Source organism: Fistularia commersonii, chromosome 4, assembly GCF_037954325.1.
Source record: "Fistularia commersonii isolate RoL2024-O1a breed Wild chromosome 4, RoL_Fcom_v1.0, whole genome shotgun sequence".
Taxonomy (NCBI): Eukaryota; Metazoa; Chordata; class Actinopteri; order Syngnathiformes; family Fistulariidae; genus Fistularia; species Fistularia commersonii.
This window is the reverse complement of record NC_141287.1, coordinates 7,012,388-7,032,836: the sequence shown is the minus strand read 5'-3', so window position 1 is coordinate 7,032,836 and position 20,449 is coordinate 7,012,388. Positions and strand designations below refer to the sequence as shown.

At 39.2% G+C, this 20,449-nt stretch overlaps 1 protein-coding gene across 1 annotated transcript in view; it reads left to right on the top strand.

Moving 5' to 3' along the window:
- clybl (citrate lyase beta like) overlaps positions 1-20,449 on the top strand; it is a 68,129-nt gene that overhangs the window by 27,063 nt on the left and 20,617 nt on the right. The window contains exon 2 of the mRNA XM_086144952.1: positions 10,278-10,491. Coding sequence (XP_086001078.1) covers positions 10,278-10,491 — 214 coding nt within the window. The remainder of the gene's footprint in view (positions 1-10,277; positions 10,492-20,449) is intronic.

Genomic DNA, 20,449 nt, shown 5'->3' with positions numbered 1-20,449 from the left:
TCACAACAACTTCAGAGTGACTCATACCTCTTTGTTTGTTCTGCTTGGGATTTCAGCGAGTAAGGGATGAAGGGGGTCAAGTGGTCCTCTATCCTAAGAAAACATGGGCATGGTGACAGCAGTTGGGACAACAAACCTCCACGAGAACCGGGTTGTTCTTCCTGCCAATATTCTCCCCGCCTCTGCACTATCAACAGACAAACCCCCTCAGCTCAGGGCTGTGAACCTGCATGGACAGCATAATGAAGCCATATAAGCCTGTTATTAGCTACTTTATGGCTTGTTTTATGAAGGTGAGCTGACAAGCAGCTCCCAGAATGGTTCCTGTCACTTTAACAGACAGCATTACCAAGAGAAAAGGAGAGTCAGGGAGGGAGGGCAGGGCAAGCTGGAAAATGGGCTGAGGCCTTTATGTTTGCACTGCCAGGGCTTTGATGGGTAGAGGTCTGGCTGCAGGCTATCACTGGTACATTTTACGTCTTTCCTCCTTTGTTAGGGGGACGTTGACGTTTGACCTATGTACTTATTCCCACCTCCTCTTCACTAATCAATTACCACATCGATCCATTAATCAGACAGGGGTTGGCGAGTGAAAGGGCCCGTTGGTATGTGTGAAGAATTGTGGTATAGGCCTCGGGCAATCGCGGAGGAGGACCTACACCTGCGGAGCCCACTCCTCAGCAATTGGATTCACGAGTAGTTTTATCCCCTAGTGTATCTAAATGCTTATGCCCACAAGGATGTTTATGTGGAAATGGATTCATTGAAACCAAAATGTATTTATTTATGTCTAAATTTACAATGTTACAGGCCGTTTAAAAGAAATATTAATTGGCTCCAGACACCTGCGGAGAAACTAGAAGTCAGCAGTGAGTTCCATTTTAAAGTGAGCATTTTTTAGAGTAACTTCTGAAATACTGGGCCCCATTACACAGTGTCTAAAAACAAGGATGCTTTTCAAATAAGAGCATAGATGTTTTGGTCTGTATGACTGTTTCCATGGAGGTTAGGCAGCAGTATAATCAGGACACAAACAGAAACAGATCTGACACGCAGACAGCCAACAAATAGAAAGGGAAGCTGCGGGAGCGGAAGTTGCAGTGCTTTGATTTGGTTTGGTTTTGGTTTGGTTTGTGTTGACTAAAGCCATCACTCGAGCCCGTCTCTCCCCTTGCCAAGTTATTTGCCAGAATAGAGACAGATTTGGGAAAGAAAGTTAAGGAGAAAAAAGCTGTGGGCTGTTATAGCCCACCCCCTCATGGGCAGAGTAGGGTCCAGCCGACATTCACCCAGCTCTTGTGGGTTTAGTCAATTGAGAAGACACTTCTTCTGTGGATTTTTCAATTCTTCGACATGTCACTTGGCCGGGAGTACCATTGTCCCCTGCCCCTTTCTCTCTGCTCCTTCTGCTGAGACGAGTCGTGTCATCCCCTCGTGATCAGCACTTTTGTTGCCTTTGTTTTTGGCCCTACCTCAGAAGTCCATCTTGTCTTTTATGTCCCTGCCTTTCATGCATAAGGGAACAGTTGTGGCCTGTTGTGGGGCTGTTCCACTGCATTTCCACCAGTGGGGTTTCCTTTCATTCTCTTCAAAGTACTACAATGGGCCTCTGAAGGCCTGAATGGCCAATGCAGAGGGCACAATCCTACAGAGCCCGCTCATTTTGTTTTGGCAGAGTCAATAAAAATGCTAAGTTAAAAGCTAACCCCCTTATGTCCTCCACGAATGGAGTGACTTGTTTGACCTTTTTAAACTCCCCTCTCAATTAACTTTTAATGATAAATTCATTTTGTGTCACTCGCAAATGAATGACCCTGCTCGCATCTGGTGTTGCGTTACATTGTTTGATTTCAAATGAACACCGCCTCTACTTTATAGGCCAAATTCGCTCTTTCTGGTGAGCAAACTGGAGCGATAACTCCAAGTCATGACAACCAACTTGTAACTCTTGGATTTGATAATCCTTGTGTCCTTTATGTTCTGACTTTTACATGCACTGTGACCTAGATAAAGAGGTGTATGTTCTAAGAAGAAGTGGGATTTTTTTATCTTGTGGAGGGATGAAAAAGGGCCGCTGCCGTCTTCAAGCATTACGGCAGAGTCCTTGCATTAAAGGTATTGTGTGCCGATTTGTGAAGTTGTAGAAAGCCGGGACTTTGAGAAGGATTACAGGTAGGCAGACATTGGCTGCTGAGGATAACCGCCATGACTATATTCTTATTGTGTAGATTAAGGCATAAAACCCAATGTAATGAGACTAGAAAGCGGGGAGAGGACATGGGTGGTAGCACGACTTATTGTTAATGGCAAACGACATTGTCGTTGGCATTAGCCTTCTATAACCTCAAGGAATATGTTGTTTCAGTGGTAATAAATGTATGTTCTCAGTAAGTGAACTTGAAAAAATATGTGCGACATGCACTGTGGTCATTTAACAAAAGTCGCCATGTGAAACAAAAAGGTATTGTGTAACTTAATGGGATAGAAAAAGAAAATATGATCTCAATTACATGCAGAACTAAGGTACCAAGGTATTGCGTTTTATAATGCAGAGGGAGAGAGACTGAATTGCAAAATATAGCAATGCAATAAAAAGTACTGGCAGGTGCTGCAGTCCACTGTCTACCTTGCTCCTCTGAATGAAAGGATGGTCTGTCTCTTATAAACTAAAGCTCAGAGCACCTGATTAGATTTGGGACGCAGGTTGCTCATCTTGAGCGCTGAACAGCAGAGAAAAAATGTTTGTCAGTTTGCTCTCTCTGGTTTTGGTTCATTTTTTTTTGAGTCCCTTTCAAAAGTGACTTTAGACCTGAGGAATGGTGGAGAAAACAACATTCATCTAGTCCGTCTGACTGTGAGTGCTACATGCCTCTCATTTGGAAAAAAAATAAAATGTGTCAATCGGGTCGGTGGACATGAACCCTGGAAAATATTTTATTAAATATTTTGTCTTTTTTTTTTTTATTTCCCCACCCGTGGAAGAACTACAAACAGAGGGCATGTTTTTGCTTCAGCAACACTGATTTCCTCCGCACTCACTATTTCCTCATCATTATTTTCACCAAATTTAATCTTGAATCTTGAGCAACACAGACCTCAGAAGGTAGTTTGCATAGATAACAGAAGATGAGTATTGTGGGGGGCAGAAACACAGATCTTTAATTTTGTGCATTTTAGACACAGCTTTTGCTTGCATCACCATGGTGGAGATAATTGTGAAAATCTACATATTGAGTGTGTGACCGTTGTCAGGCTCTATTTGGGTGGGGGTTCTCGTTATCAGCAATAATTCATGTGGTAGGATGAATATTATCACCTGAATTAGGGTATTATATTGCCAGGTGGAGGCCGGGTGAGTTACAGGAAATGGTGATCATCACATGGTAGAAATATCACTGCTGCGGTCTAATTTATCTGCATGTGAAATTTAGAGGGGGGACAATGTTATTTGGATTATTATTTGGTTATTGGATGCCAATCAAAACATTTTCAGCAAGCCGTGAAAGTACACTTCTCTGGAACTGTACTAAAGGGAAGAACACCATCCATCTTCTGCTTATCCTGCACTCAGGGCCGCGCGGGATGCTGGAGCCTATCCCAGCTGTATTCAGGCGAGATCGCCAGTCAATCGCAGGGCTGTATAAATAGACAAACAACCATGGCACTCACTCAATTATTCATTCGGGGCAATTTTTTCCAACCTGCATGTTTTTGGGAGTTAACCGGAGGAGAACATGCAAACTCCACACAGAAAGCTCCTTTGTGCTGTGAGGCCGAAGCGCTAACCACTGCGCCATCGTCCTTTGAAAAAATATATTGTTATTATTTTGGTGTTCATGAATGGCTGTTTGAATTCTGTTGTCCTCAGGTTGCGACTGTTACATTAAAATTCAGTGATTAAATACCTTTACAAGTTAATCGTATCACTTTACTGATCAAAATCTAAAACCTTCTTTTCTATATGTTAGTAGCTGTACATCTTTTTTAACACTTACTTATCCTTAAGACTTACTCGTCTATAATGACTCATAGTACACATTTAGAAGTGCTCAAGTTAATCTTGGCAATTAAGCCCATTTTTAATTTCAGTTACAGTTTTTTTCTGCCTCCAGTAAACATTAAAAATAATGCACATTGGGATAAAATGATGGTTTGATAGTAGAAATATTGTTTTTCTGAATGGAGTATAGTGATGCGCATTTTGTGACAGGACTTATTGGAAAAAAATCTCATGAAGCACTGACTTAGTAAATCATTCCTTCAAGGGGTCTGAGAGGAGCAAACTATCAAGATACTCCCTTACCAGATAAGTGTTCAAATTCATGACTAGCGTCATTTCGATGTTTCTGTTCAAGCCCTGTTTCCATTAAAATTATTTGTTCGGCACAACTTGACTAAATAGTGTGATGTTTGGATGAGATTGTTTTTGTATTGTTTGTAGCAAACTGACTTAGTGTTCCGGGATCCTGTTGTTTCCCATTGTTTCTCAAGTAGCCCATATTTTAATTTAACTAAAGTTTTGGCTCCTTCAGTCATACATTAACACACTAACAGTATAAACACATCGCATTTGCTTTCAGCCCAACTTACTGTAACCTAGGATGTCAAATTGGCAGTTTATATCTGCAAGAGTGTTACGCTTGGAATCCATGTCCTTCGGTAGTTTTTGCTATTTCAGAAACGTGCTTCTCCCCCATACTTGGAGAATTATGAAAATATCAGGATTAACAGACAGGGATTTCACAGGGATTCAGGGAGGGAATGAGCTGAATGTGCAGGAAGTCTACATTTTAATTAACTTTTTTGCCGATACAATGAGTGGTTTGGGGAAATTGAGGAAGAGTTTATTGATGCTTGACATTGACAATACTTATCAGATCATCTGAATTTGTTCTGACTGATTGGAAATCAATTTGATTACAAGGGTTTGCACCTGTATTCAGAATAATTACCTTGCCATTTTCCCACTGCTGTATATTAATTTCCACAGCAGACTGAAAGTCTTTGTGAAAATGAGAGGCTCTGACTATTTGAGTCAGCGATTGACCAGCTCCACAGGGCGGTTACTGGTCAGATGGCACAGAGCTTATTTTAGGCTTCTTCTCACTTACTTACTTACTTTTGGCCAAGTAGAAAAGAATCAGTCAATGTATGGAAGTTTACTTGGTACATTACGTCTTCAAAAGGGGTTGCAAATATTTGAAGTGAAATATTGCCAACAGAACAACAATTTGGATTGGTGTGGCACAGTGTTTAGAGGCCAGTAATTAGACTGGCAGAAAATGTGCTCACATTCCACTTACTCTCTTTCCTCTCTCAGTGCCACAAGGCCTTGGTCTGCTGCTGCCTCTCAGTTAATGAGAAACAGCACCATATAAACCCACAAACAGAAAAGTACCTCTGATCTCTGACAAGTAAATGTTGTGACTGTGGCTACATTCTCCCACTTTACAGCTGTTAATTTAGCCACATCACTTTCTGCCATCATAACCCTTCGGGCATGAAACACAAAGCTAGGAGAGTGAAAGTAATTTGTAACACAAGACCATATGGTACGTTGGGGACTGTCACACAAGGATGACACTATCACCTGATTTGTTTGACACAATTAAAACTCTTACTATTTTGCCAAACCTCACTATTACTACCTTACTACTATTACTATGTTGCCAAAACAGTTTTTTAAATAATAACTGTGCCATTACAATTCTGCAATGTAGCTTTTTTGACACACAAATGGAACGGACATGTCATAAAGTCATATACAAAAAAGTATCTCGGTGATTTTGTTTATAGTGAATTTTGTTGCTTCCAATTGCTTCAAATCCATGTCGACTTAACTGTCCTTTTTACATCTTATGCTATCTTACCTCAAAAAGGAGGTGACCTTGAAACTGATGTGTGCCAATTTACACCAAAGCAGAGTCCTCAAACCCTTTCATTTAAAATTCTGGTATTTCTATGATGATTTGGTGATGGTTTTGCTGTCACTTGTTGTTTTTCACATTTCATATTTTAACTTCCTCATATCCTTTTTCCCTGCCTGGACTGGTTGCTTTGTGTTGGCAAACAAACAAATCAAAACAAACATGCAGTCAGACTCAGATCCACGTGAAATATATGTAATCCAATTCATGTATTTGGCTCTGTATGATAAATGGACAAATTGCAAAATCAATATTTGGGATTCCTGTGTTGTCACTAAATCAGCAGTGACATTAGTTGTCCATAGTCACAACAGGAATGTGGGTTGTAGCAGTTTCCTTAGAGACAAGTGCACATCAGTGATTCTCTGAGCTTTTGTAATGGCTGCCACCCTCGGGGGGAACAACAAATTATAACCAGGGGAAAGAAGTCGGCTGCAGCAGATGCCTATGCACATTAAATCAGAAGAGTTAATTACCTTCAAGTCTGGTTTAGCTAAGATGTTGTAAACATTGATCTCACATTAGAATATACTGTTCTTACTGAGATAAACAGAACATTTCAAGATGTTTTCATGGCAGGTGTTTTCCTAGCAGCTAGTTCTTCAGAGTCAATATAATCACCTAGCCTAAGGTCACCACTGACCCGGCCTCAGCCCCCCCAGTCTCTTCTAGCCTTCCTATCAGCAACATCAACAAAAATACCGATGACATAAATGTTTTGAAAATACCTCTTGCCCTAAAATACTTGGTACATTTACATTCTGTTGTTTTTTTTTTCTTGTTCTTTTCATTTGTTCCCATCAAAATTGACCATAGCAAATCTACAAGCTGCACACTAAAGCAGCATGGGTTTCCCGTCAGGTTTTGATGTATCGTTTCTCCTTTTTCAAAAGACTTCCAGCTCCAAGAAGGCTCAGTGTACATGACAGAACATCCTTGTTTGAAATGGTTGTACCTGTTTTGTCCAGCTGAAACCTTTCAAACCAATCAGACCTGATATGTGAACATACTAGACTAAATTACGTTATCCTTTTTGCAGGGAGGCAAAATCCAAACATAGCAATAATTCAGAGATTTATTTAACCAGATCCCACATTCTATTTTTGTTAAGTAAAGCACAAGTTAATGCAAAACTACCGCTATCGCCCTCCCCTTATAGGTCTTCTTTCCAATGACAATGGAATTAGATGTATTCAATTTAACTATGTAGGTTTTGTCTTAAGTTTGAAGTCAGATTGGAAAAAAACAAATCAAAAATTGTATGGATTGGATATTGATGTTTAAAAGCTAAGATCATTGTGACTCCACAAATATATTCCCGGCCATCACTCAATAATTAGAATAATGACAAAAGGTTGAGTCAATGTCTGATGGAGAATTTACCTACTCATTCATATAATTTGATAGTCAAACTTCATTCCACAATCACTTGATATTTTTTGGAAAGACACTGATTGAAAATGCAAATGGACAGGTTGGTTCAGCCATAGATTGACATTTCTATCAAACAGTCATAACTAACTCATGCCTGCTTTGTCCAGACTAAAAAGAAAAAGAAGGCACTTAAACAGAGACAAACTAAGTCCAAGCGCCAACTGACAGAACTATATATTGAAATATCCCCACTGTGGGATAATTGAAGGCACATTCTATTTTACCCTTTTCTTTTCAAAATGGAAATAGGAATACCTCATACATTGGATTCCAGCCTCTGTTAAACAAAAACACAAGCTATACCATCATTTTTTGTTTTGTTTTTAATGATCAGATAGAAATCAAATGTCAGTTTAACGCTTGGTATCTTGTTAAAACTTGCTCAGTCACAAGAGCTGATCAAATACCAGGGAATAGAGCAAGATAAATTGAAAGATTATTTAAATGTTGGAAGGTATTTCACTTGGAATTTATTTATGGAAGGAAATATACGGGAGTCACTCATACTAGGTTTTCAGTAAGTGTGCAGGCTACTACTATGTTGAAACAATATGGCTATTGATAACACAGAGGTCATTCTTATCTTTTTTCAATTGAAAAGCAATGTTGAAATGCATCATACCATTTCAAACCGACATCGTCCTTCCTCAAAAAGTGGGTAACATAGTTTGATAATTTTTTTCCCAAATAGTGCTGCATGACAAACTTGTTTTGGTAAATCATTAGAAACACATGCTTTGAAAAAATAACCGTTTTTATCAAAGAGAAACCATCTCAAGAGCAAGACGGCTGTAGAACATTCAAGAGAAGCACGCAAAACCTCAACAACAAAAAATAATGCCCATAATTGCATTAAGATGCCAGTATGAACTCAATTTTCCAAAGTATGCACACTTATTAGATCCATAAGTGTCTCGCAGAGCCCACTCATATCAATATAATCAACATGTAATTCATTGTAATATAGTTATTGAATTAAATTGATTCTTTTCAACCCTAAAAATACACATCTCTCAGGTTGCTTGCTGTACAGTATTTTAACACTGCTAGAATTCAGAGTCATTGTATAATTTGTATTATTTCAAAAAAATATAGTAGTCCAATGGATATGACATCTACAATTAGCCTCACATTGTAAATACACCCCAGGCCCTAAAGAAAATTGTCATGTGGGCCACTGATAAAAAAAAAATTGAATTCAAGGAAATAGGATTTGAGAATTTCATATGTAATTATGTATAGTCTCATGTCTTACATATCTCACTCATTTTTGTGCATTAGGGGCATATCTACAAATGTAGAGCTAGTATTACTTATACATGGATACACACCATGAAATTAAAAAAAATTATATTGTTGAATCAAACTGATCTCATTTTTTAATACATACTTGCACTGACATTTTTAGAGTACAGCATCCAATAAAACATGTTCCTCTTCAAGTACTTTTGTTGCTGATTCTGCAAACAGAATGTTTGCGTGAAAGTTAATGCGGCAGGATCTTGTAGAGCTGAAAATGTAATTTTTTGTCCTGGAATTTTTATTTGTTGACAAACAGTAGATATGAATATTTGCGATTTCTAATGGGATATTATGAAAATGTTGTCAGTTACCATTCATTAAAATGTCAATATTTAATAGCGCTGACTAATGAAAGGACTTGTCGGGGCTCTGTATTATATTGAGAAGAGCGAGGCTTTTGGCAGAAATGGCAGAGGGACAAGCTGTATTTTTCACAGGAAGAGACACTGAGCAGAACCAGACTTAGAATGACTCATATGCTACAACCAGCTGGGTTGAGACTAAGAATGGAGGTGGGGGTGGGGGGTTCAGAGGGCAATGCGGTTTTCAATAAATGTGTGCAATGATGGAAACAAAAACAAAATCCAAATTAAAACTTATACATTGAGAGTGCTATAGACAAAACCACTACCATTAGAATTAATGAACTGATCTTCATTTTTTTTTTTAACGTAGAAAGATGATGTGTTTACATTGTTTAATTATCAACAGGTTGTTTTCATTATTCCCGGTACACCCCTCAAACAACTAGCAATATTATTTAAAAAGATGAAGCGAAGAGTGCAGATTTTTTAAATAGTGTGTAGTTTTGGTTTGTAAGGTAGCGACTGAATGCACTTTTTCTATTAAAAGGATAAATGGTTTCTACTGTCATTCCTTGTTTTGATTGTTTTTATCTAGTTCGAAGCAACACGATCATTTTTGACCAGTTTTTAATCTAAAGCTTTTCAATCAAACTTGGTAAGCATGTCTAAAATGTCTATCCCACTCTTATTATTTTCCATGACTCAGCCTCAACCACAGCCTACAACCAAGTCATTCATCCTGGCCCCTGCTTGGATGCTCAGTAGTGTGGCATCATTAGCATATGATTGGCCAACTGTTTGAGAGAGTTTGTTCCCAACAAAGAAACCTAAAGCACAGGTCATTGTCTGTCATCCACTTCAATGGGCAGCTGAAGGGCATACAGAAGTATCCAAATGAAACATTTCCAGACTTTCACTATGGTCCGCATTCAATGGCCCCATCATGTGTATCTCTTTATGTATGATATAAACACTGCATATATTATGAAGATGAATGCAGCAACAACCTTTAATTATTCATTGTCCTTAGCCCTGAATTGATACCAGGTAAGTTCATGAGTAATATATGCAACTGAGACCTGATTTGTGTATGCACAGTACCCCAGCTGGACAGGTATGTTTCCTGAGAAGGATAGATTTTCAAATGATCCTCTTTGTTCTTGTGGATGTGTGTGTGTGTGCGTGTGTGTGTGTGTGTGTGTGTGTGTGTGTGTGTGTGTGTGTGTGTGTGTGTGTGTGTGTGTGTGTGTGTGTGTGTGTGTGTGTATAAATATATATAAATATATGTATATCATATATATGTTGACAGAAAGACTGGTTGGGCTCAGCCTGGAGGCTGGCAGTTGTGCACCAAGGCATGGGATCGCCGCCATCACTCCGCAGGACACCCGCTGCGTTATATCCCGCGCAGAGCGGTTCTCTACTGTCCTGGCAACGATGAGCGAAAAATAAGAAAGCTGGCCTCGCTGGATGTGGACTGCGCTGTTTTGGACTGTGAGGATGGTGTGGCCCTCAGCAAAAAGGTAAAGATACACATTAATAAAATGCAGCTTCTTCACAGAATTACACAGCTCCATGCTTCAGACAGGTGCTTGGTTTTAGTCATTGAAACTACCTAAGTGAGATGTTTAAAACAAGGACATTTCTCCCCATTATGATGGTATAGAAGCAGTAAAGGCCCCCTATCAGAGTTCTTTAAAACAAGGTGACCACGTCCCACTGGGCGAGCAGCGGGAAAGCACCAGATGCAGCAGGTTAAAAGCATTCTCCTTCCGCCCACACGACCTCCCCATTGGCCCTGCTGAACTGTCCATGAAATTGTGATTGGAGAGTGGGATAAAGAACTAGCCTGGGTAAAAAGTTAACTAACAAAGGTTTTTAAGTCATGATAATAAAGATGATTGATATGGCTGGAGGCTGTTCCTGTAGCAGACAAAGACAATAAGATGATAGCCAGTGTGACTGACAGGTTAAAACTGTGACCCTACGATGGAGTCGGTGGATGTCAGAGCTTCTGTCTTTATTATGTGTTTGAGAAGAAATGCTGAGAGGAATGTGCCCATTCAGGCTTGAGATGATCTCAGAACCTTGATGGGTTCACAGGTCCATGACTTTATACCTTACTTTAGCTTTAGACCACTTATTCCCTTCACTGGCAAGGTTATGCAAACTTGAAGACTCTATATGAATTTATTTTATTTTACCTTATTCTATCTTGCTGTTCTCTGTTAGCAATTAGCAGCTTGGCTGTAGCATCTGGTCCTGGTATGTGTTAAAAATAAAAGAAAAAATGACATCTGCTTCAGGGCAGTTCTTTTGCCCTAACATACTGAATAATCTCCTCAGCATGTTAACCACATCTCCCACAAGCACTCTAAACTTTGAATGAAAGGTCTTGAAAAAAATAGTGCACTGTGAACTCAGTGATTTATTGGAACTTTTTTAACTCAGTGTCCATGTTGGCTTTGAAAGAAGCTTGCACAGTGTGCACAAATCCTGCACAGAGAAAAACATCGAGGCGGTAGTGTGTTATACAAATATGAACAATTTACACAAAACCAAATGGCCCTGTCCCACTGGCACTATTTTATCACTTCTCACACACTCAGCTTCCTGTTGGACAATATTAAAACCGTGAGGTTTTTTGTGTACTCATTCCATCCCTTGTAAAGGCTTTTTCACCTTTAAACAGTGCTTATATTTTCTATATGTACATGTGTACTCTTGATGTGCATATATATATATATATATGCACATCAAAAGTACATATGTACACACATATATATATATATATGTATATATATATATTTTAGGCCCTGTTTCTATTCCTGAAATGAGGCAGAGGGCATCCATCTATCCATTGTTCACCACTTATCCTACTCAGGGTTGCAGGGGGTGCTAGGGCCTATCCCAGCTGCCATCATGCAAGAGGCAGGGTACTCCCTGGACTGTCTGCCAGTCAGTCGCATGGCCATATATGCTTACAGATAAAACCATTCACTCTTTCATTCACACATCTGGGCAATTTTTCTGATTAACCTGCTGCATGTTTTTTGACTGTGGGACGAAACCTGAGAAGTGGGGAAGACCCACACAGACACTGGGAGAACATGCAAACTTCACACAGAAAGGCCCCTGGCAGGATCGAACTGGGGGAAGAGGACATTTTGTGGTTTAAAAAAATGGTTTTGGTCATCTCTTCGTGGGTTTTAGGACTTGATTTAAATAGACATGTTAGCTGAACATGAAAATATGATTGCATGCAATATAAAAGGCATGTGTGTCTGTGTGTGTATGTTTGTGCATTATAGACAAATGTGGAACTAAGACTGATTGAAAGCTCAATCTGAAAAAATATATAATGTAAATAATTGCACAAATGATCACTGGATTGGATTCTTCCCAATACCATAATGGCCTGTTTTATATATATTAATTTTTTTGTCTCACGTTGCCTTATCGTTTTCTTTAGAGGGCTCCTATTTGCCCTCAGCTATTTTTTGTAATTATGCAAAAGTGGAATATCTTTGCATTATTCACAGATCATTTATTCATCATATGGCGGTGTTCTGAATCCCATCGCACAGTCCTCTTTTTGAAACAAGCTTGTATCCTTAAAGGGGAAGAACACTTCAAAATAATATAAATTCTGTATTTTCCTCATGCTTTCTCTGACATTTATTGTTCACCTTGGGATGTCTGCTTTTTTAGATACTGGCATTAAGCTGTGTGCTTCTTGTCAAATATAAGGGGGATGAATAAGGTATATTTTTGTGCTGAGTCAGGGTATGTTTAAATATAATTTCCCCAAAAAAGTCAACATTAATGTGATTTTCTTGAAATGATACCCCAGTTACTCAAATTATTCACTTAACTGTCACAGGTCTGATAAAATAACTTATTTGTGATGATACAAATCGTGCTTGCAGGTTTTCATCCCAAACCTAGATCTTTTGAATAAGCAGAGTGAAAATGTATACTTTAATTCGAAGATGTGAAGACAACCTGCTGGTGTCAAACTAGAATTTTAAAAGCAAAACCCTTCTTTCACGCATGCATTTTAGCATGATTTCACATATTAGATGCACAGAGGCATCCAGTGTCATGATCTACCATTGATACACATTGTGTGCACTTTCAAACGGATCATTGTCCAAGTCAGTTACTTGGTTTCAGGAAATAAAGAAAAAGGACAGTGTGGATGAAAACTGTAGAAAAGTATCTTTCTGTAAAAATAATCCATTGCAGTCTTTTGCTCTTAACACAACATCCGAGGAGTTGCATGTTAGTTTGTGTTCCTGCCACACAGGGGCTTAAATCTGTCATGTAGATTGATCAGGATGAATTAATTTTTCTTTTTTTTCACCATTCCTCCATCTATGTGGATGAAATTATCCCACTAAGTCGTTTTTCCCCTCTATCACTCAAGGGCAGCACTCTATATATGGCTGATAATGCTTTTGATACTGGAATCTCTGATTGAGTAATAGCATGTTTCTTGAATTCTTGTTGAAATCTTGTTGAAGCTACTGCACTTCAGCAATTTCCTTCGGGATTAATAAAGTTGTTCTTATTCTTATTCTTATTCTTATTGAATTTCTTCTCTTGAAGACATTTCACCCCTCATCCCAGTGACTTCTTCAACTCTAATGACCTGTGGGGAGTTTCTGACTATAACTGATAGGGTTTTGGGAGGGACTAGTTATGGTGGCTTGTTATGTAAATGTAAGAGTCTATGTAAAACTAGGTCGAAGTGGGTTGTTATGCTAATGGAAGTGTTGAGACAAATGAGCAATTTAGTGGGATTACCTGGATTGGAATGTGAAAAGGTAAAGCCGAACGAAGGAGTGAAACCTGTTGGATCACATGAACGCAGGCTCATGTGGAAGTTACCAAGGGTTGGTTCTGGTGGTGAATCTTTCCTGGTTGTTTGGAGGGTGCAGATGGGCCATGTGTGCAAATCTGTCTTGGTATTGATCCCAGTTGGGCATTGTAAGTTTGTGAAAGGTTGTGTTTGAGGCCCCCTCCTCTGCTCAGAGATGGTTTTTCAGAGATGGCTTCCAGTTGCCACAAAAAGAAGATTTCAACATGAATTTTTTATAACCTGGATTAATGAGATCCTCCACAGACAAGCATGTTTCAATTGCAAGCAGTACGGCCTGTGACCCGAATTGTAATTCTAGTGTCTGATGATTATTTTACTAAAAGCATAGTTATGCACTGTTCAATTTCTGTTTGGACATGAAGTAGATGGGACTTACAGTTTGATGGATATATTTATAAAAAAAAAACACGCTAGATTATTTCTGTCTGGCACCCTGTTGTCACTGACACTCTATGGAGGGGAGCAAGAGCTGGGTTTTGCCCCTACAAGATCTGTTCCAGAACCTGCAGGAAAACAAAGTCTGCCATTTACATGGAAATTTGCTGCTTTATGTTTTACAACAGAGGTTCAAGACTGAACAATCGGAAACACACTTCACAGTAACTAAAATATCTGCTTTGGGACGATTAAAGGAATTCTTCTATTCTGTTCAGTAGTGTTTAGTTGTAAGTGGGATAATTTTCCCGAGATCGTCTGCAACTCAGCGCAGAATCCTCAAGATGCTGTTAGATATAGTTAAGATTAGTTCACGAAGGCTTGACTATCATGAGAAATATGATTAAGAGGAGAGAGGATGCCCTGAGAGTCTATTGGAGTACTGAATGAAGTGCATTGTAAAATGAAGTGATTCAGTTGTATGTCGTACAGATTCCCCTAAATCTCTATTCACACATGCATCATAATCATGAAATTATCAGGGTTTTGCATGGATGGGCCACATGTGTGAAAGCATATGTATGAATAAATTGAACAAGAAATAAAATGGTTTTTAACCAAAAAGCTGCCTTGTGCAAATTCTGCATTACAGCCCATCATGCCACCATAGTGGTATCCTAAGGGGATTCACAGCAAGTGTGTCTGTTGATGTCTGACACAGAAAATCTCCTGCTGAGGGCGACATGTATGAAAGGGTGACACCAGTTTATGTTTGGCCCAGATTTTGCACGCTTTGACCGGTATTTATGTGTGAAAGGGACATAACTGGAGAATTCGAAGGTGGCCAATGGTGCTCTAATACAATATGCTGTATGTTGACACCATCAATGCCCACAACAACTTCACAAATGCACTGCAACCAGAATACATGGGTGGTGTGACCAATGCGTTGAAGCTATTTATCAAGGAGCTGGCCAAAGAGCTTGTCATGCTATGTGTGAAGAGGTGCATAGATTGCACAGCTCACCTTAAAAATTATAATAGGTTGTAAATGTGAAGATGTATGATTTTAAATTATACAATCAATTAAAATTCTGCCAACAGCCTATGCATAAAAGCATAAACATGCACCTGTGATTTGTGAATTATGTATGGTTGCTGCTTATATGCTACCTCTTACTGTGATTTTTTATTTTGGCTTTTTCTTATTTTATTCAGGCCCCTTTTAACACATTCTCCACACTTCACTGCAGTCAAAACAAATGTAGCCTCTAGACACTCTACAATTCAATAATACTGTCATCACTTGGCGCAGTTTAATGTTATGTGTAATAGCTCGCATGCTGAAACATCTCTTGAAGAGTTATTGTAGTCGTAACATTTTCATAGATGTAATATGTTAAAATTCCTGTTAATGTCATTAAATGTTTAAAACCCATAATATCTTAAATTACAGTCTTCTGAAATTGAGTGTTAACATAAGAAGGGTGCATTATTCAACACTGCAAATTTCTATGTGTGTTACTCTATGCATATACCCACCATATCAACTGCAGTGAGTGGTTGCCAAGAGATGCAGGGTTTCGCTATGGTTTGCAAACCAAAATCTTGAGTCACTGGCTGTGCATGAGTAAGTCTTAAAATAAGCTACAGTTACACCTATTATGCGGCCATTGCTGTACTCTCTCATCTTCAAAATGGCAAGGATATTCGTGTCAAAAAAATTAATCTGAAGCCCGTCTTGTTCCCTTGTTTTGTTTTGTTTTGTTTTGTTATGTTTTGTTTTGTTTTTTCAAAATTGGAATCGACAGACATAACTTGTTTGCCACTTGGACTCCAAAAATGTCTACTTTCCATCTTGGCAGCGATGCCAACCGCTTAAGAAGCAAAGAGAGGAGAAAAGGACTAAAGGGTTAGACACCACAGAGAGCTTGCTAACTGCCACTATGGAGCTGTAGGGGAGAGGAGTAGAGAAGGGGAGGGAAGACAAGGCTGACTGCTCTAACACTCTTACACATATCATCATATCTGTATGATCAGTGGGGTGGAGGAATAGGGGGAGCAGGTTGAAACCCTGGAGCGGAACTGACGGCTACACCTGTCCTCTGTCCTCCTCTTTCCCTCGCAGTCTTGTTCTTATACCCGCTCTCTCTTTTGCCACTTGCTCCTCTCCAGGGTCCACAGGGTTAAGATTGTGTGTCTCTTTCTTTCTCTCTCATGTTCATTCGGTCTCTTAGCACCCTATAGACAAGTATTTCTCCTGTTGTATGTGTGTGTGTGTGTGTGTGTGTGTGTGTGTGTCCTTGCCTCACATGGGTCTCTCCATTTTCTCTGACTCCCTCCTGCCTTTCTGCCTTAGAGATTCTCTCCTAATCCCTGGAAATTTGGAACTAATGAACTAACTGCTGAGCCACTGCCACGGAGCTTGGTCCCAAACTATACTGTACTTCACACTCGATTTCCTCTCCAGATGGCATGGTGGCGCGGCTGACACTGCAGGGAGCACCTCTCATACACTTGCACAAGCCTGGAAATGCACACAGGCCCACAAGACGAGAGGAAGTACACACATATGCACGCATGCATGCACTCAGCCCTGTGCACGCACACACGCACACACACACACACACACACACACCTAACACACACACACAACTGCATATGCAGCTCTTACAAGTGGCAAAATGTTCTGTGTAAATCACTGAAATGAGATGAATTCACTTTTTGTTATTTATAAAACCTATGAAAATAATGATTTGTCTGTAGTGATCTCAGATTTTATTAAACCCAAATGAGAAGTGAAGAAGTTCATGGTTGTAAGAGAAGTTGTTAGAGTCCCAGCATCATGAATGGAACCAAAGAATGTAAAAAGACAGCTAGTTTAAGTGAATATTTGTATGCAACATATATGATATGATTGTTGCATATATGATGCATATATGATTGAGAACACTTAGAACCTTGCTTGATGTTTTGTTTTTGGTATACTTTTATTTTCTGTCATTTCCATCAGAACACTTTTTTGTGGATACCCTTAACTAATTTTACAACAGTTTTCATATAGAATGTTACAAAAATTCAAAATGCGTTAACTTTGTCACACACTTTCATGTCATGCTTAAACCTTACTGTTAAACTTTGATGCACTTGACAACTAAATAAGAGGTTTTCCTCATTTTCCCTTTTATCTTTCTGCCTCACCTTTTGATGCTGTAAACCAGCAGTCGATGGCTTTATTAATAGCAGTTTAAGTGAGATTAGAAAGCACATTGTTGAATGGATGACATTATTATGGGCTACCTTTTTGCTGTAATGTAGTCAGCATGAACCATGCTCTATGCCTGACACCAGAGATTTCCAACTTAACATAAATTATGCAGCCAACTGTCAACTGACACATGACCTCGGTTCATTGCTCAATATGTTATTTCAGAGGACACTAAAAGATCTGCTCTCCTTTTAAGTGGTTAAAAATGACTAAACCCTTGACAGAAAAAGCTTCCGGGAAATATTGTTGGGCGGTTAAATTATAAATATTGAACATTTGTGTTTTGTTTGTGTATTTTAAGCCAGGCTTGTGTGCTTATGTGTATGTGTGTGTTTGTAAATGTACACCTTCTACACTTCAAAGAGCCCAGGAGATTTAAGAATGCTCAGTTGAGCCGCTGATACTCACAAACAGGATGTGAGCCACTCAGCCAGTAAATAGATGCTGCACCCGCTAGATCATGAACACACTTCTCTCCAGATTTTACTCTCATCGTTTTTTGTGCATATCATGTGTCAAGCATCTCGTGAAACCCATTTGGGCAGCTTGATAGGTAAAGAAGAGGTTAGGGTGCATAAAAGACTTAAGTCAGCATTGCAATTAACATATGTTCCTTGTAAAACGTAAATTTTCATGTCTTTTCTAGGTGTTGTGAAAATGTGTGAAAGCCTGGAATTAGGAAGAATAAGAGTTGGAAAATGCTGTAACATGGGATTCCATTTCACTTTCATTTACTTTGCCTCAACGTACATTGTTTTTTTTTTCAATTTAAGCTTTTCTCGGAATGGAAACCCCATTATGATTGGAATAATCTGTCAGTTTTCTTGTTCAAGGCTTTGGCCAGCTGGAAAGTATCCTCAGAATGATGGAAAGAATTTATAGAGAACAGAAAGATTCTCTCTAGTGCTCACATTATCTTGTTACACTCTTGTTTTGACAGGAGCTTCACAATACACTCAACACTGGTGGAGGAATCCTACTATTGTGATGGAGAAGAATACAAAAAAGGATAATATGGAAGACTATGAGGTCAAGGATGGGGGGTGCACTATTAATAAGAAAAAATTATACATCATCTTTTCTTGAATTAAAATGTTTGTTTTTGTGTGCCAGATGAAAATTAGAGACAGCTATGTTAGTGGGTGAGAGAAAATGATACAATTAAGCTATATTGTGTAAACCCTTCCATGCACCCACTTTACATCCATATACACTGTGCTACAATAATACACACATACACAAAATGAGAAAAACAGAGGTTAGCCAGCTAAGGAAGTAAGTCGCAAAGCCAAATTAAAATCTGTGCGATGTAACATTCACGCAGGAAGCTGGGACACCATCAAAAATCAGTCTGGCTGTCCAAGGCAAAGTTTCATTGCCCGGGGGCTCGAAATTGGTTGCCAACGATCTCCGCCGTAGCTCATTATTATAAATTTGATGGATTACATTCTGACTCATGCAAGCCAAAATGTGCCATGAACAGCTACGCCGCTGAGAGGAGGGGGGTCCGCTGTGAACATCCAGTGAAAGTCAGAATGGTGAACTTCCTGCTAGTAAAACTTTTGGTGCTTGCCTCTCTTTTTGAGTATCAACACACATAGACAGCACTATTTCAGTGTGGTTTGTTTCTTACAATTTGGCATTGTGTGGTAATGGCGGAGCTATTTTTATAGCAGCAAACCAATATTCTATAGCTCTAAATTCTGCCTGATATTTCTTCCAGTGAACAGATGGCAATCTCAGCCACACTAATACTTGTGGGTAAATTGAATGATTTTGAAATATTCTCAACTTTTCTGGTGTTTTCAATTATTTTATCAAAGAACCACCTGTCTGACTAAAAGAGACAGTACTTAACACATTTTCGAGCAGAGCATGGAGTTCTAAGTTGTATTTTCCTTTTTGCTAGCATGTTAACCAGATCCCCTGCTGTTGTGAATCTGATCATTGATTCAAGTGCAGCAATATTTCTGCCTCACGGTCAAAAGAAGCTTCCCCCACTCAATCATTCATCTCCACCACTCTGCAGTGGCTCGACTGCCGTGGCAACAGCCCTCTGATCACAGATGGGCCATAGTGAGTCTGAGGGGAATGGCAGCAAGCGTCTTCCAACCAGTCCTACCCTCCATTGGTTTAGTAATGTTGAAAGTTATAAGCCAAGCTCAAGTAAAGATAATCAATCCAAACGGGTTCAAAAGAAAGCCATTAACATTTCTGCTTTCCTTTTAATTTCAGGATACTGGCAACTTTACACATATTGGTAATGGTTAACACATGGCCAAAGGAGCACAGGTGTCTCTGGTGTATATATATATTTTTTTTTTCGTTTCATGATTCTTTAAATTTTGAGTGTTGAAGATTATGGAGAAGTGGCTTCTGTGTGTGAGTGGTGTCCTGAAATACTTCCTTGGGCTGTCTTTCCACTCTGTCGTGTCTAATTGAATACTTGAGTTCTCATCTATTTGTTTTTAAACCAAAGAAAGGTGAAGCTTTGATCGGTTCAGTGTGTTCAGGTCTGTAGTCGAAGCTTTGCACAGTCTAGTTCCACCACCTAGTGTGCTGTTGTTGGCTATCTGTTGTCTTCTTGTAGTTCCACCTCTTACATCTGACATGTCTAAGGTTTTCTTGATTTTCAAATCTTCGACGTCTCATCGTTACCTCAAGTATATCTACTAAGTTTGGTCACTTCCAGGCAACTTGGCAAGAAATCGAATCTGACAAGGACCAGTCAGCAATTTCTTTTATTAATGTGACCTTCTGCTTGCGCAATTATAATACCAATGACCATTTTACATCGTTCATTTTCTGTGTGCAGAAGCACTGATTTCAAGTCAGTTAAAACTATCGTATATGAGGTTATTGAATCTTGCGTTTGTGTTTTTTACCTGCCATTTTATATGAAGTGATAGCGTAGCAAAAATAGATTGCGTGCAGCAAGAACGGCTTTTATTGA